Source organism: Ornithorhynchus anatinus, chromosome 2 (assembly GCF_004115215.2).
Source record: "Ornithorhynchus anatinus isolate Pmale09 chromosome 2, mOrnAna1.pri.v4, whole genome shotgun sequence".
Classification (NCBI taxonomy): domain Eukaryota; kingdom Metazoa; phylum Chordata; class Mammalia; order Monotremata; family Ornithorhynchidae; genus Ornithorhynchus; species Ornithorhynchus anatinus.
Window position 1 is genome coordinate 21,370,936 of NC_041729.1, and position 17,788 is coordinate 21,388,723.

Below are 17,788 nucleotides of genomic sequence, written 5' to 3' on the forward strand. Positions count from 1 at the left end.
AAGGAGAAACAGAATGAGCCCCTTAATGGGATAGGGACTCTGTCCAACTTGATGAACTTGTAGCTACTCCAGCCCTTAGAAAAATGCCTGGCACGTAGTAAGCACTTAATAAATAAAATAATAACAAAGAATAAAGTGGAGATGAATGAAAACCACAGATTCCACAGCCGCTTAAGTCAATAATTGTAGCTTTACCTTCTCAGTCAATCATATTTGAGCACTTAGTGCAGAGCAATGTATTATACGCTTTGGAGAGTATGAATAAACAATATAATCAACACACTACCTGCCCACAATGAGCTTACAGTCTCCAGGGGACTGTCACAAGGTCACCACCTGGCAAGCCCGCTGTGGGCAGGGATTGTCTCTATTTGTTGCTGAATTGTACTTCTCAAGTGCTTAGTACAGTGCTCTGCACACAGTAAGTGCTCAATAAATACAATTGAATGAATGAATGAATGAATGGTGAGGGAGCTAATGAGAACTGAAAATGCCAACAAGTGGTCGGATGGGGAGAGAGGGAAAAGTCAAGAGCAAGGATTCCTCTCAAATGGGATGGGATCAATCCATCCATCAATGGCCTTATTGAGCACTTGCTGTGGGCAGAGCACTGTACTAAGCGTTTGGGAGAGTACGAGACAATGGAGTTGGTAGAGGAGCTTCCCGTCTAGAGGGAGTAAGAGTAGACCCCGAGGCTAATGTGAATTACTGGTGGTTCCACGTATAACTCAGTGTGGAGATGGGCATGGGGCTAGGACTCCTGAGGCCCGAGTCTCTCCCTGCACATGCTCATACTATCCTGCAAGCATTAAACTGGAAGCTCCTTGTGGTAGGGATCACCTCGACCTACTCTCCTGTACGGTACTCTCTCCCAAGCACTTAGTACAGGGTTTTGCACACAGTAAGCATGCAGCATGACATAGTGGATAGAGCATGGGCCTGGGAGTCAGAAGGTCCATGGTTTCTAATCCTGGCTCCATCCCTGTCTGCTGTGTGACCTTGGGCAAGTCACTTCTCTTCCTCTGTGCCCCAGTTACTTCATCTGTAAAATGGGGGGGAAGACTGTGAGCCCCACATGGGACGGGGACAGGGTCCAACCCAATTTGCTACTATCCACCCCAGCGCTGAGTGCAGTGCCTGGCACATAGTGCTTAACAAATACCATTAAATAGTAATAATAATAATAAATACCATTGATTGATACCATTTCCTGTAGGCACTGATACCATTTCCAGGGCTCAGCATCACTCCCAACCATTTTGCAGGTTGATCTGGGGTTTTCACCTGAAAACCTTGTGCCGAAGCCATGGTTTCGCATCTGCCAACGCTTTCCCTCTCTGAGCCCGCAGAGCTGTTGTCATGCTGAGCTGGGAACTTTGCATTCATTCCTGCCATGGCTGCATTTGCACAGAATTGCAATTCATCCTGGGGTTGGGAAGCTGGGGTGGGGTGGGGGGTGTTGGAGCTGATATGGAAACTGAAGCCTTTTACAGAAACTCTTAATAAGGCTTTTGCATTTCACTGGGCCTCTCCTCAGTGCCTCAGTGGGCTTTCAAACGAGAATGGTCCCTACTTTCCAGGTGGGCAGCCGAGGCAGGAACACGTTGACAGGTGAGAGAGCTCGAGGTTGCCCTGACTCTATCCATCTACACCGTCCCCCACCCTGCCACTGCTGGCATTTTCCCTGCTTTAATTGTAGAGGGGAATGAGAGAATGTTGTTGTCTAGTGAATGTCTCTGGGGGACAGGAGAGTTGGCTTTCCAATTTACTTCTGGGTCCCTGGAAATTAAGAGCTTAAGACGGTCAACCAGACAGAGGCTGAGGCTACCCGCAACTCGCTCATTCTGCCTGTGACCTCAGACCCAAGTTGCGGGAGCCGAGGGCCTAATTACTGTGGCTTAATGCAAAGCAAGGGATAAGTAAAAGCCAGAAATAGTTCTGATGCAAAGCCGGGGTGGGGGCCGATGGCCCAGCTGCAGCGCTGTGCGGCAAGTCAGACCAAATGCACCCAGAGAGGGGAACGCACATGGCAAACAGAGAGGGAACCCCACCAAGCCATCCTTCCAGGGGAGAGCCCTGAGGTTAGGTGACCCGCAAGCCGACAATCCATCAACCTCCGGCTGTGGGATTCCAGTATTCCAGCCTTCTTCTCCTCACTGGAGAGGAGCACAGGCCCAGGAGTCAGAAGGTCCCGGGTTCTAGTCCTGGCTCCACCACTTGTCTGCTGTGTGACCATAGGCAAGTCACTTAACTTCCCTGGGCCTCGGTTATCTCATCTGTAAAATGGGGATTGAGACATGAGCTCTACATGGGACAGGAACTGTGTCCAACCCGATCTGCTTGTATTCACCCCAGTGCTTAGTACAGTGCCTGACACGTAGTAAGCACTTAACAAATACCATCACCATTATTACTATGACTATTACTAATAATCATAATAGTAGTAATAATGGCATTTAAGTACTTACTAGGTGCCAAGTACTGTTCTAAGCACTGGGATAGATACAAGGTAATCAGGTTGTCCCATGTGGGGCTCTCAATCCCCATTTTACAGATGAGGTAACTAAGGCACAGAGACGTGAAGTAACTTGCCCAAGGTCACACAGAAGAGGCAGAGCCAGAATTAGAACCCATGACCTTCTGACTCCCAGGCCCTTGCTCTATCTACCTTGCTATGCTGCTTTATCTAGTTTCCCTCAGGTCCAGCCTGGCTTCCGAGGCCACTGAGGCTGTTGGAAGAGGTTGCGGTCACGGGGCGTTCCCCACCAGGCCCACCGAGTTCCACTGTCTCAGAGCAGTGGCGCCCGTACGAATTCCTTTTAAACCTTGGGCTGAAGGGATCGGTAAAACACAAACATTTTCCCCCCACCCAAACTGGGTCAGTCACCCAGTCTGGCAGGGTACTCCACACGGAATCAGCACTATTCTGAGAAACTGGGACACCGCCGACATACCGCATGCACATTCCAAATGCTTAGAAAAAATAAACGCTTCACCAAAACCAGTTGCTTCTTACCCAGAAAGAAAAACCTGTCTCCCATTTTTCCTTTTCAGACTCCCTCCTTTCTGCTGGCGGGCATCCCTCGATCATCCGATCGCACACATCCTGCACCGCATTCCAGCAGAGGACGGAGAAGCCCGAAGCCCGGTCAAATACTACGGCGGCCTTCAGACCCACTGCTGGTCTGTGCCGGGTGGATGCTCCTCCGAGGGAACCGACACCCTCAACTGAAGCCTCCGGTCCACACCAGCCACCGGTCTGGGCAGCTGTGAATTCCCTTGCGAAAAAGCACCGTCCCTTCCTCTTGCCCCCTCTACCCCTGCCGCCTTGGCAAAAATCAGAGCGCCAGCCGGCTCCTCCCGACGCGTGCGAGAGGGGCCGTCGCTGGCTGCGGCGGGTCAGCAGCCAAGCGGGGCCGGTGCACGGAGACGACGATTGGCAACAGCCAGACCAGCCTTCCCCGGGGTGCGCTCTTCAAATGTGCCTCTCTGGCAATCCTCAGCCACAAATCCCTCTCAAACGAAAATCCCAGAGGATTAGACGTGTGGGTTATCGAGCCTCGCGGGCAATCACCCCGGCAGCCTCGGGCAAGCAAGGGGGTTGTGACCGGTGAAGGGGAACGCTTCACCAGCAGCTCTCTCTTCAGCATCTCCTTAGATCTGCCCTGAACCGGGAGAGGATGTGGTCGAGATAGAAAGCACAAACATGTACAGCGTCACTTCACTTCCCGGGGCTTTTGCCCATTTTTATTTTCAAGTATGTGTGTTTCTTTGCAAATCTTTCCCTGCTACTGTCCAAATTAAAAAAAAAAACAACAGAAACAAAAACCTCCTTGGAAACTGGACACATGGGGAAATGTGTCATTTCTGCTTTGTGATGGCCTGAACATTGAGAAAGAAATGGGGGGGAAGCGTGGCCCAAGAGGAACCTCCCTGGCAAGGGGAGGTAGCTGGCTTTGTGGAAACCAATCAAGCAATCATTCAGTCCAACAGTAATATTTACTGAGGGCTTACTGTGTGAAGAGCACTGTACGAAGCACTTGGGAAAGTGCAATATAATAGAGTTGGTAGATGCAATCCCTGCCCAAAAGGAGCTTACAGTCTTTGCGGGGGACATTCGTTCATTCATTCAATCATATTTATTGAGCGCTTACTGTATGCAAAGCACTTTAAAATAAATTACAGATACAGGACAAACAGCATGGACTATTGGATAGAGCATGGGCCTGTGAGTCAGAAGGACCTGAATTCTAGTCCCGGCTTGGCCACTTGTCTGCTGTGTGGCCTTGGACAAGTCACTGCACTTCCCTGTGCCTCAGTTTCCTCATCTGTAAAATGGGGATTATGACTGTGAGGCCCCGTGTGGCTCATGGACTGCACCAACCTGATTGCCTTGTATCTGCCCCAGTGCTTAACCTGGCACATAGTAAGTGCTTAACAAATACCATCAAAAAAGGAGACTATAAAGACGTTTACATGAGTGTTGTGGGGCTAGGATGAGTATTAAAGTGCTTAAGGAGTATATGCCAAGTGCACAGTCGATGCAGAGGGGAGGGCGGATGGAGAAGAACTTAGAGAAGGCTTCCTGAGATGTGATTTTTAGGAGGGCTTTGAAGGTGGCCCAGATCAATCAATCAATCAGTGGTATTTATTGAGTGCTCATTGTGTGCAGTACAGTACAAGGGACAACCCTCACCTGCATTTATCTTCTCTATAGATCGATTTTTCCTTCTGACTCTGGGAAATTTCCTCTTGGGTGTCCCTTCATTATCTACAACTCAGCTCCCTGCAGATCTTTCCTCCTTCCCTCGTTTCTCATCAGCAATACTTCTTCCAGTTGCCCTTGGAAGCTTGGAGGATTTGGGACTCTTTCTGTATTCAATCTGTCACCAAGTCTAAATGACTCTCCACCTCCTGTCAGCATACAGGATGATGCTTCTTTTTCAGCACCTCTGCACCTTTTCAAAAGGCTGCAGCTGACAAACTCTCTCCCCTCAAAACAGCTCCAAAGATCACATAACTGCTCAAGCCCAACTTAATCCCCAGAAATCCTTAAAGCCCTTCTGCCCTCCCCCAATGACGAAGGTTAATTCATTCACTGGATGCTTCCTCTACCTTGTCTGCTCTCAGACTCTGCCAGAGATCTCAGCCATAAATCGCTCGGTCGCAGTAGAAAGTTTCAGCTAATTCATTCATTCATTCAATTGTATTTATTGAGCGCTTACTATGTGCAGAGCACTGTACTAAGCGCTTGGAATGTACAAATCAGTAACAGATAGAGACAGTCTCTGCCCTTTGATGGGCTTACGGTCTAATCGGGGGAGACGGACAGACAAGAACAATGGCAATAAATAGAATCGAGGGGAAGAACATCTCATTAAAACAATAGCAAATAAGTAGAATCAGGGTGATGGACATCTCATTAACAAAATAGGATAATGAAGATATATACAGTTGAGCGGATGAGTACAGTGCTGAGGGGATGGGACGGGAGAGGGTGAGGAGCAGAGGGAAAGTGGGGAGAAGAGGGTTTAGCTGCGGTGCTGAGCCAACTACACTAACCTAAATCATAATGGTATTTGTTAAGCGCTCACGATCTGCCTAGCCCTGTTCTAAGCCCTGCAGCAGATACAAGGTAATCAGGTTGGACACAGTCCCTGTCCCACATGGGGCTCAAAGTTTTAATCCCCATTTTAAGGGAGTTTATAATAATAATGGTATTTGTTAAGTGGTTTCTATGTGCCAAGCACTATTCTAAGGGCTAGTATCACAGGTAAAAACAGGTACTACACCAGGTAAACATTTTCCCTGAGAGATAGGCTCATTTGCTTTTGGAAAATCAGCTCTCTCGAGACACGACATTTCACTGATGAATCTGGATGGAGCTGCATGAGTTGGATGGGGGTGGGTCTGAATGATAGACCACAGGCAAGAACCTCTTGGGAAATATCAACGGTATCTTTCTGGACCCTCTGCTAGTCGCCCCAAATCTGCTATCTGCAGAATCCGCCTTGATGCCAACATTTGGCATTTTCTGCTGCCCATCTTTGAAAAGTGATGTGGTCTCTTCAATTCTTGATTTCTAGTTCGCGGTGGGCAGGGAATGTATCTGTTTATGGTTACACTGCACTTTCCCAATTGCTTAGTACAGTACCTTGCACACAATAAGTGCTCAATAAGTACAATTGAATAAACATGCTGCAGCCTCAGAGCAGAGTCCCGGGTCTTTTTCAAATAGGTCATGAATAGACCCACTGTTACTAAAGGGGCCATTTTTGTTTGGGTCTACCTCCTTTATAACACTTTCTCCGCCATTTTTGTAGAGTCCTCCTCACTTGGCTTCTGTACTGCATTCTGAGGAAGAAGAGGAAGCAGAATAACCCTTAAAAGGGTTAAAAAGTAAAATGAAATAAATTATGGTACTTATTAAGCGCTTACTGTGTTCCCGGCAATGTTCTAAGTGCTGGGGCAGCTACAAGGTTCTCAGGGTTGATACAGTCCCTGTCCCACATGGGACTCACAGTTTTAATCCCCATTTTACAGATGAGGTAACTGAGGCCCAGAGAAGTGAAGGGAAGGTCACACAGCAGACAACTGGTAGAGCTGGAATAACATGTAGGTACATACCTAGGCCCCAGAGAAAAAGTTATTTTATAGACAACATCTTGAAGAAGCCCAGAACCTTCCTTCTCCTGCCCAGACAACAAAATTGGTTCACTCCCACATGGGACAAAAGAAGAGTGTTGCCAGATGTATTCTCAGCCCCCTCCCTCAGGGAACATACATTATTTATGAGGCTCTGCTCTTTCACATGCTGGAGTACAGCAAAAAAAGGCTCTCAACTGAATATGTCAGGGACCTTCAGTAGTGCTTGCTTACTGGACATCTGGTTAAAGGAGAAGGGAAGGACAAGGAGAGAAAGAAGGACAAGGAAAGGAGGTTGGGAAAAGCTAAAGGACAGAAAGAAGAATCAGGAAAGAGATAAATCAATCAATCCTATTTGAGTGTTCACTGTTTGCAGAGCACTGTACTAAGCGCTGGGGTAGATACAAGGTTGTTGGATTGGACACAATCCCTGTGTCATGTGGGGTGCTCACAGTGTTAACCCCCATTTTATAGATGAGGTAACTGAGGCACAGAGAAGTAGAGTGAGGGCTCATGATCTAAGTTGGATGGAGGTGGATTTAATTCTTATTTTATAGACGAGGTGTCCGAGGCACAGGTAAATTAAGTGAGAAGTAGAATGGCCTAGCAGATAGAGCACGGGCCTGGGATTCAGAAGGACCTGGGTTCTACTCCCGGCTCCGCCACTTTTCTGCTGTGTAACCTTAGGCAAATCACGTCACTTCTCTGTGCCTTAGTTCCCTTATCTGTAAAATGGGGATTAAGACTGTGAGCCACATGTGGGACAGGGATTGTGTTCAACCTGACAAGCTTGTATCTACCTCAGTGCTTAGGTCAGCACCTGGAAAATGCTAAGTGCCGTACCGTAACAAAAAATGACTTGCCCAAGGTTACAGCGCAAGCAGTTGTCAGACCCTGGATTAGAACCCTGGTCTTCTGACTCCCAGTTATGTGTTCTTTCCACTAGCTCGGGCTGCTTCCACTTGCTGTCGTGTTGCAGTCCTGACTCCTCTGGAAGGATGAGAGGCTAGTCAATGACCCATGAGCCTGTTGTTGGGTAGGGATTGTCTCTATTGTTGCCAAATTGTACTTTCCAAGTGCTTAGTACAGTGTTCTGCACACCGTGAGTGCTCAATAAATACGACTGAATGAATGACCTTCCCCCTCCTCTGTCCTCTTCCTTCAGCTAAGAAAGCTGCAGTCTCTCCCTACCAATCACCCAAACTCACACCCTCTCAGAGACCCAGTCACACTTAAAGATGTATCTCCACACACAGGCAGACTTGTAGGACGACCCCTGCTAGTCTGCAAGCTCCTTGAAGAAGGCTGGGTCTCCTACCTCTCCTGGACTCAATCTGTAGAGTTCAGGACTTTGCACAGAATAAGCGCTCAACAAATACTACTGCTGGATCGATCTGCCCTCCAATTCTCCACAGACGTGCTCTCAGTCACAAGATGCGGAGAGGCTGATGTACTTACCTATAGGGATATTCTCACTGTCAGTCGTATTTATTGAGTGCTTTTGGTGTGCAGAGCATTGTACTAAGTGCTTGGGAGAGTACAACATAGCACTATAACAGACACATTCCCTGCCCTCAATGAGTTTACAGTTTAGAGGGGGAGACAGACTTTAATATAAAGAAATTATAGGTATGTGCATCAGTGCTGTGGGGTTGGGATGGGGGACAAATAAAGGGAGCAAGTCAGGGAGACACAGAAAGCAGCTGAAGTGAAGGAAAAGAGGGCTTAGTCACAGAAGGCCACTTGGAGGTGTTACGCCTTCAGTAAAGCTTTGAAGTGGGGGAGAGAGAGAAATTGTCAGATATGAGGAAGAAGGGCGTTCCAGGCCCGAAGCAGGATGTGGGCGAGAGGTCGGAGTTGAGATAGATGAGATCGAGGTACGGTGAAAAGTTACTGCCAAAACACTGCCAAAACAGCATCAAGGCAGGAAATGGGAAGTACAAATAAATTGGTCCCAAACCCTGGCGCCGATCCCAGAGGAGTCAGTGGCTGTGGCAGGAAAAGGCAAGAAAAAACTGCCTCTGCTCTGACTTGGATGGGTCAGTCTCTCACACCGGCCCCTTTGGGATCCACACCAGGAATTCAGGTAGCGCTACCTACAAAGCCACTTGAACAGTTGTTTGATCTATCTCACCTACCTGGCCTACAGAGGTGCTGCTCGGATCTGAGATCCCAGGAACAATGGGCTGAAGGGGATCTCAGAAGACCACTCCATCTTCAGAATAACCAGACCAATGAGAATCTATTCTATATTGTTAGCTCCTAAAGCACAACGGATTCTACATCCTCCATTGGACATCCATCCCGAACATTACATAACTATCGGGACTAAGAAATTTCTCCTTATACCCAATTGAGGGATGGTATTTATTGAGCACTTACTATGCGCAGAGCACTGTACTAACTGCATGGGAAAACACATTACAACAGAGTTGGTAGATGTGATCCCTGCCCACAAGAAACTGACAATCTAAAGAGGGAGAAACAGATTAAAGTGGATTAGGGATAGAGGAAATAGTAGGGTATAAGAATATTAACTTGAGAATTGTGGAGCTGGGGTGAATATCAAAGTGCCTAAGGGGGACACAGCCAAGTGCATAGTCCTTACAGAAGAGAGGACCAATAGGGGAAATAAAGAGCTTAGCCTGGAAAGGCCTTTTTGGAGGTGATGGGGTTTTAGAAGGGTACTGAGCTCTTACCATGTGCACAGCACTGTGTTTAGCACTAAACACTTGGGACCAGGTTCCTGCCCTTGAAGAGTTTACAATCTTCTGTGGCAGACAAGTGGCCAAATATACTATAGAGAAAAGATTAAGAGCACATATTTGAAAGATAAAATGAAAGTACACAATTAAGAACTAGCTATACACATGAGAACAGGACAGAGTGGGATGATTAGGGAGGGTCGGGGATTTAAATCCATTTCATCTCCTGCTCAGTGTACCGTTTCCCATCATTTTCTCTGTAAGGACCTCCAGATTCAATTTGCTTGTATCCACCCTAGCTCTTAGTATAGTGCCTGGCACACAGTAAGCACTTAACAAGTACAATAATTATTATTATCCCTTAAACACTCCAGCCTCACATCACTTATGTACATAACCTTACACTCTCCCATTTCCCTTACCTGTACTTTATTTTAATGTCTATTTCCCTACATAGATTGTAAGCCCTTTGTAGGCAGGGATTACATCTGCCAACTCTACTGTATTGTATTTTCCCAAGCACTTAATACAGTGCTCTCCTCTCAGTGAATACTCAGTAAATACAACTGATTGATTGATAGACATATGCACACTGCTTAGAAGGCTTTCTATAATTCCCCAACAGCACATTCTAGCCAAAATGCAGGGTCAAACACTTGGCATGGGAGAACAGACTTCACTCTTTCTTCAAGAAGTCTGTAAAATGAATTTGGCAATTTCGTTCCCCAATTTTGTTCTGGGTTCAAAAGTTCAATTTATCAGTCTACAATTTATTGGGTCACCTTTTTTTAGAAAGCATATTACATAGATCACTACCAGACTTAAATCACCGCCCCAGCCTGCCATTCATCTGCAACAGTAACTCTGCTGTTCTACCATGGTTTTGACCAATTCTTTTGGTATCCTAAATGTCAGTCATTTAAAGAGACCCTACTAATAATTACAATTATGGTATTTGTTAAGCACTATGTGCCAAGGACTGTTGTAAGCCCTGGGTTGATACAAAGTAATCAGATTGGACACAGTCTCTGTCCCACTTGGGGCTCCCAATCTTAATCCCAATTTTACAGATGAGGAAAGTGGGTCCCAGAGAGGTGAAGTGACTTGCCCAATGTCACACAGCAGGCAGATGGCAGAGTCAGGCCTTCTGACTCCAAGGTCTGTGCTTTATCCACTAGGCCATGCTGCTTCCATCCTCTCAGTTTCTTAAGTGGTTGGTCTCTGACCAGATTTCCTCTTCTTGCGCTTAGTGTCCTAAATTTCAGTCTTTGGGTTGCCAAACTACAGCTCACAATTTTAGAAAGCTCCTGGGGGCAAATAGGATTACGTTGATTCTCTTTTTATGTTTGTCTGTTAGCAGTCTTCCCACCCCAGTCGAAGAAAAGTGGAATTACTAAATTATTTTTCTCATGTTCCAGCTAGGGAAGACTTTTTTTTTTCCCCAATTTCCCTTAATGTCTTTGGTAAGTTGCTTCATTTCCTGCTTTAGCTTTTGTGAACACACTCCTGTCTTTCTTATCGTTTTGCAGAATCCTTCAGCAGAACATGTTCGGCATTAAACAACTATTCATTAGAGAAAGGAAAAATGCAGCGACAGAAGAGGATGAGTCATTATACACAGACAGCTTTAAGTGTTCAAACAAGGGGATGGAGCTGCAAATTGCATTTTACTGGAGAGTGGGATGAGTGGGATGTGTGTGTGTGTGTGTTTGTGTGTACCATGACCTCCTGGTGATTTTATTTACCAAAACAAAGCACTGGGCTATTCCCTCCTTGGGGTAATTACCGACTTAGTGGTGACTGGTAGAATTGAATAATAGCATAGAGGGAAGAAAAAAGACTTCTTTTTTCGTTTCAAATATATTCCTTCTGATAGATTCAATATTTATTTCTGGGCCTTTTCTGATGACAATACCCAAAGATATCAGTAGTTTCATGATGATTTAACAGTTGCTGCCTTTCAGAACAAATTCCCCATTCAATCCACTTTCCATTAGCTCAACCTCCCCTCTCTCATTTAAAATGAGCTCCCAGTGCCCACCTCTTCCAGGAAGTTACAGGTAAAATAGGTTTCTACATCCTGACAACCCGAGTCCAAAACTCCCTCGAGAGTATCCATCTTGGACTAGACTTTCTCCCCTTTAAAACCCAACAGAAGAGTCACCTTTTTCTGAATTTTTGGACTAAGGCCTACTTCCCTGAATCGTCCCATACTAAACCTCCCAGAATGTGGTCCAGGGGTCAGAGCGCTGGCTGGGATTCAAGAGACCTGGGTTCTAGCCCTAACTCTGCCACTGGTCTGCAGGGTCACTGAACCGCTCTCTTCTTCAGTTTCCTCCGAGTATCATGGAGCTGGAGGGCAGCTAGACAGTCACCCTGGACCTGCCCTGGGTGTTCAGAAAAGTCATGACTTTTCTGGGATAGGCATGCATTCTTCTTCAGAGACTTCCAGAAAGGGAGACTCCATGGTCTCCTTTGAAAGCCCATCCAAGTGTTTTACCACCTATTTCAGGAATCACATCCCCCTACACTGAATAAGTGCTTACGATGTGTGTAGAGCAGTACTACACACCAGGGAAAGGATATGATGATTCATTCAGACAGGAGTCCCAGCCCACATTCTAAATGGGGAGGACAAACTCAGAGAGAAAAGTATATTCATTCAATAGTATTTACTGAGCGCTTACTATGTGCAGAGCACTGTACTAAGCGCTAGGAATGTACAAATTGGTAACAGATAGAGACAGTCCCTGCCCTTTAATGGTCCAAATTCAACAATTCAAAAGTAACAAAAAATAAAAACTAGCCCATTACTGAGAAAAAGTGTGGCCTAGTGGGCAAAGCATGGGCCTGGGAGCCAGAAGGACCTGGGTTCTAATACTGGCTCCACCACTTGTCTGTGTGACCGTGGGCAAGTCACTTCACTTCTCTGTGCCTGTTGCCTCATCTGTAAAATGGGGATTAAGCCTGTGAGCCCCATGTGGGACACAGACTGTGTCCAACCAGATTTGCTTGTATCTACCCCAGCATTTGGAACAGTGCCTGGCATGTAGTACGTGCTTAAAAAAAACACCATAAAAAAAACTGCAGAAGGAGATGGTCCTTCTCCTTCTCTGTGGAGTCCTTTATTACTACAGATATGGTCATCACTGTATAATCCGACACAACCTCTCCAAAGTGCCCACTGTTATTATTATTATGATTAAAAAGATTTAAGCACTTACTATGTGCCAAGCACTGTTCTAAATACTGAGATAGATACAAGATTATCAGTTTGGATACAGTCCCTGTTCCACATGGGACTCACGGTCTAGGTAGGAGGGAGTAAGATTTGATCCCCATTTTTGCACTTGAGGAAACTGAAGCCCAGAGAATTAAAGTGACTTGGTCACCCAGCAGATAAATGGGGGAGCAGGGATTAGAACCCAGATACTCTTTCAGGCCTGTGTTCTTTCCTCTAGGCCCTGCCTACTTCTCTGTTGCTGTTGACCACTGGGTCACTTTTGCTGAGGGCTTGTGCCCTCCCTCCACCTCGACAGGCTTCCCTCCCAAGGTGTTGGCGATAGGACGTCGGGGAGAGGGGGATGGGAGGAGGTAGTGGGACGGTCCGGACCAACTGAAGACCCAGATGGGAGGAAGCGCAATAGGACCATTGAGACGCTCTTCCTTATTTCCCAATCAAATCTCTCCTGGTTTTATTTTAAACCATTTCCTCTCATTTGGCCCTCAGTGGAGACACTAGATGAGAGCTGAACATTCAGCATCCCCTTCCCATCCCCCTGCCTCAGGCCTTTACTTCCCAAGCTATAAAAGCCCTCTCCAGTTTCTGCACATTCTTTCTGATGTGAGGGAGCTGAAAGGAGACACGCTACTTTAATAAGGGTAGAGCTTGGGGGCCGGGGGGGGAGAATAAATGAATGTGGAAATGAGAAAAATAATCTCTCTCCCCCAGGGATGCTGAGAAGATAGATGAGCTACTGGATGACAAAGTCCTTTGGAAAAATTAAAACATGAAAAAAGCATGGAATATTATTATTCTGTTCTGGTGCTGAGGGATTTTACCTCTGAACATACATATCTAGATTCTGCCGAATGAACAGGTCTGTTTTCTTTTCCCTCTTGGACGGCCAAACCCGTCACCTAAGAGTTAATGTCTAACCTCCAATCTTCTCTACTTTCCCAGAGCAGCCATGTTAAGTGGCTCAGGGAACAACCAGTATGTATTTGGTGTTGAACACAGCCACTTGACTCTGCTCTTCCATCACAATTTCCTAAACAAAATGAAAGGAGAAGCTAATATCATCACCCATCTGATTTCAATAGTCCTGGAGGACTGTGGCTCAAGTAACAATCATATTTACAATAATAATTATGGCATTTATTAAGCACTTAATATGTGTCAGACACTGTTCTAAGCACTGGGGTACATACAAGGTCATCAGGTTGTCCCATGAGGGACTCTAAGTCTTTAACCCCATTTTCCAGATGAGATAACTGAGGCACAGAGAAGTTAAGTGGCTTGCCCAAGGTCATACATACAGTGGACAAGTGGCGTAGCCAGGATTAGAACCCAAGTCCTCTGACTCCTAAAGCTGTGCTCTTGCCACTAGGCCACGCTGCTTTTCATTGAGCTCTTCTTATTGAGCACTTTCTGTGTGCAAAGCAATGTACTAAGCACTTGGGAGAATACAATATGACAGAGTTAGAAGTCATGTTCCCTACACATAAGCTTACAGGGGGAGACAGACATTAATATGAACACATATAAATTAATGAATAAATGAAATTAAATAAATGAGAGGCAGCATGGCCTAGTGGAAAAAACCAATCCCCCGATTAGACTGTAAGCCCATCAATGGGCAGGGATTGTCTCTATCTGTTGCCGAATTGTACATTCCAAGCACTTAGTACAGTGCTCTGCACATAGTAAGCGCTCAATAAATACTATTGACTGAATGAATGAACCTCTGCCACTTGCCTCCTGTACCACTGACAGATCACTTCACTTTTCTGGGTCTCAGTTTCCTCAACTGTAAAATGGGAATTCCATACACGGACTGTGAGCTCCACATGAGAGAGGGACCATGTCTAATCTGATTCTCTTGTACCTGTCCTAGGGCTTAGAGAACGATGCTTGACACATAATAAGTGCTTAATAAATACCATTGAAATACATAAAAATATATTACAGATAAGTACATAAGTGTTGTGGGGCTGAGGGAGGGGCGAATAAAGGGTGCAAATCCAAGTGCAAGAGCAACGCAGAAGAGAATGGAAGTATGATCTATTCAGTGGCCAGCTCATTCAATGGAATCTCCATCGATCTAACTGCTGCCATGTGCACAGAGGAAGTGACTCAAGAATCATGGATGCCTCACCTTTCGTGATCAGATATTAGCAGATGAAAAACATTTTGCATGTATTAGCCATGCAAACTACCTCCAGCCCCACGGCCCAGGGTCTGAAGAAAATTAGTCCAGACCTGAAAGGGAGAGTGGCTTGGGAGCAGATATGAATTTTAATAAAATCCCGAAAGCACACCTTTCTGTGTCTTCATGCAACTTGCCTCCATCAGGGACATTACCAGTTGGATGCCGGTAAATAGGAGATGGGTTAGGGAACATTTTGAAGATGAAGTATTTTGAGCCACTTTGCAAGGCTAATTTCCTAGATCTTTTCTCATAAAACAGGCTGAGTCTTTTGCAGGCATTTTTTGTATGGGAAATTTCCATATTGGCTCCAAACCTGCACAAGGCAAAGCTATTGTTAGACTCAAAGCTATCAGTAGAGGCTGCAATGTGCAAACAGGATTAACATCTTGTGAAGACATATGCCAATCCTAAAACAACGATCATAATAATAATGACGCTTATAAAGTGCTTACATTGGGCCAGACACTGTACTAAGCACTGGGGTAGATAAAATAAAGTCAAATCAGACATAGTCCCCGCCCTACATGGGACTTAATGTCTAAGAGGAAGGGAGAACAAATATTGTACCCCCATTTTACAGATGAGGAAACTGAGGCACATGAAGTTAATTGACTTGCCCAAGGTCCCTCAGCAGGTAAGGATGAAACTGGCACTTAAAGCTGAGGCTTCAGACTCTCAGTTCTGTGTTTTTTCTACTAGGCATCGCTGCTTCCCTGCCCTGATGTTCATTTATCTGACTGATAACAGTAAGCCCATTATGGGCGGGGAATGTGTCTGCATAGTGTTATACTGTACTCTCCTAAATGCTTAGTACAGTGCTCTCCACACAGTAAGTGCTCACTGAATACGATCGAATGATTGATTCCAAGGAGTTTTACCCTCCCATCCATATTTTGTCCTAATGTAAATAATATACAGTCCAGCTCTCAACCATGAACCATAAACCATGAAGCACTAATGCCAAGTGACTTGGCCACATCTTTCCATTTATGGCAGTGCTGGAAGAAAACCCAGACCTCCTGGCCTCTATTAGCTTTCAAGCTATAAAAATATGGCTGCCAGTTAATTAATAATAATAATGATATGGCAGTGTTGGTTGAGTTCTTACTATGTACTAAATGCTGGGGTAGAATACAAGAAAATCAGGTTGGACACAGTTCCTGACCCTCACTGAGCTCACAGTCTAAATAAAAATAAAAAATGATGGTATTTGTAAGAGCTTACCACATGCCAGGCACTGTACAAGCGCTAGCGTGGATACAAGCAAATCGAGTTGGACGCATACCTGTCCCATGTGAGGCTCATGGTCTCATTCCCCATTTGACAGATGAGATAACTGAGGCCCAGAGAAGTGAAGCGACTTGCCTAAGGTCACGCAGCTGAATGTGGCTGATCCAGGATTAGAACCCATGACCTTCTGACTCCCAGACCTGTGCTCCATCTACTACGACAAGCAGCTTCTGTACAGACAGGAGGATTTACTCCCTCTCCATGGGGCCTGAACACAATGCTTGCTCCATCTACAGTCTATTTAGAGCAACTTCAAAATTCGGAGTGTGATAACTCATGAGTTCGAATCCCAGCTCTGCCACCTGTCAGCTGTGTGACTGTGGGCAAGTCACTTAACTTCTCTGTGCCTCAGTGACCTCATCTGTAAAATGGGGATTAAGACTGTGAGCCCCTCGTGGGACAACCTGATTCCCCTGTGTCTACCCCAGCGCTTAGAACAGTGCTCTGCACATAGTAAGCGCTTAACAAATACCAACATTATTATTATTATTATTATCCAACTGAAACAAATTCTAGCAGTTGAAATTACAGTCCCCTCTAGACTGTAAGCTCACTGTGGGCAGGGAATGTGTCTGTTATATTGTTGTGTTGTACTCTCCCAAGCGCTTAGTTCAGTCTCTGTGCACAATAAATGCTCAATAAATATGACTGATTTGGGAGGAAAAATCCCATCTGACAAAGCCTACCCCAGGATCCCTTGCCAAGAGGTGGGGCAAAAGATCTTGACATTTTTGGAAAAATAACTCTTACTTTGACCTTTCCAAACCAGGTTCTGGACTCTGAATAAAACAAGGTGCTAAACTGAGCCTCTGTGCTGTGGCTTCCCATTCCTGGGGCCATCTCTCCAACCAGCCTGAAAGGCTGACCTACTTTCAAACTTCAACTTGGTCTTCCGGAAGCCGCTCGGTATCTCGGACCTGTCACCACCGGACAGTTGGACTTTGGAAGCAAAAATGTCTTAGAGTGTAAAAGGACTTGGGGAGCGAGAACAAAGACTTGGTACAATTTCTCTAAGAACTGAGAAAGCTAAAGTTGACCCATTTTAAGAAAGTGTTCTTCAGAGAAATCTGAGCCGGAAGCATCTTGGATTATAGATATTTAGCTCTTCTGAAGGAAGAGAAATTGGACTTGAATGGAAAAAAAAACCCAACCTTTTCCAGGCTGTGGTTTCTGAAAGACAACATGATTGTGCCTTACAGAGCAATTGGAATCGCAACAATTACAGCTTCTCAGGTGAATGAGTTTGTGTGACTGTACAAATGATGATAGGGATGATGTCATTCGACAACTAAAAAGGGGCCCAGAGAATTTCACTGTTGTCTGCTTTAATCCATAGGCGCCAGGAAGCCCATAGCTGAACCAGATTTACTTTTCTTTCCCACAGTAACTTGCCTTTAGGAGTGTTTAATAAATATTACTGACATGGAGATGGAGAGTTAATTCATTCTGCTATAGGGACACCCGAGGAAAAAAATCTTAGTTGTCCTCGTCTTTTTTTTTTGGCCTTTCTATGCACACTTTCCATGACATATATCTCTACTTGTTCCAGGTCAGGCTAGCTCACCAAGACCCTTGACTTTCAGGGTCAAAGAATGTTTTATATGTAAGTGACCAAACTCTTCTGAGATCCATGTTGGGACAAGAATGTGGCCCCTAGGATAGGGGCTCAAAAACAGGGGAATGAGAGAGAAAGGGGAAGAGACTGAGAGGGGGACA

At 45.6% G+C, this 17,788-nt stretch overlaps 1 protein-coding gene across 8 annotated transcripts in view; it reads right to left on the minus strand.

The window, feature by feature from the left end:
- Positions 1–17,788, minus strand: part of OSBP2 (oxysterol binding protein 2) — a 319,410-nt gene that overhangs the window by 64,597 nt on the left and 237,025 nt on the right. The window contains exon 1 of one of the 8 annotated variants that reach the window (XM_029055282.2): positions 3,017–3,594. The exons of the other annotated variants lie outside the window; for them this stretch is intronic. Within the exon in view, the coding sequence (XP_028911115.1) occupies positions 3,017–3,091 (75 nt within the window). The 5' untranslated portion in view covers positions 3,092–3,594. Of the gene's footprint in view, positions 1–3,016; positions 3,595–17,788 lie in introns of those variants that run through there. 8 annotated transcript variants of the gene reach the window in all.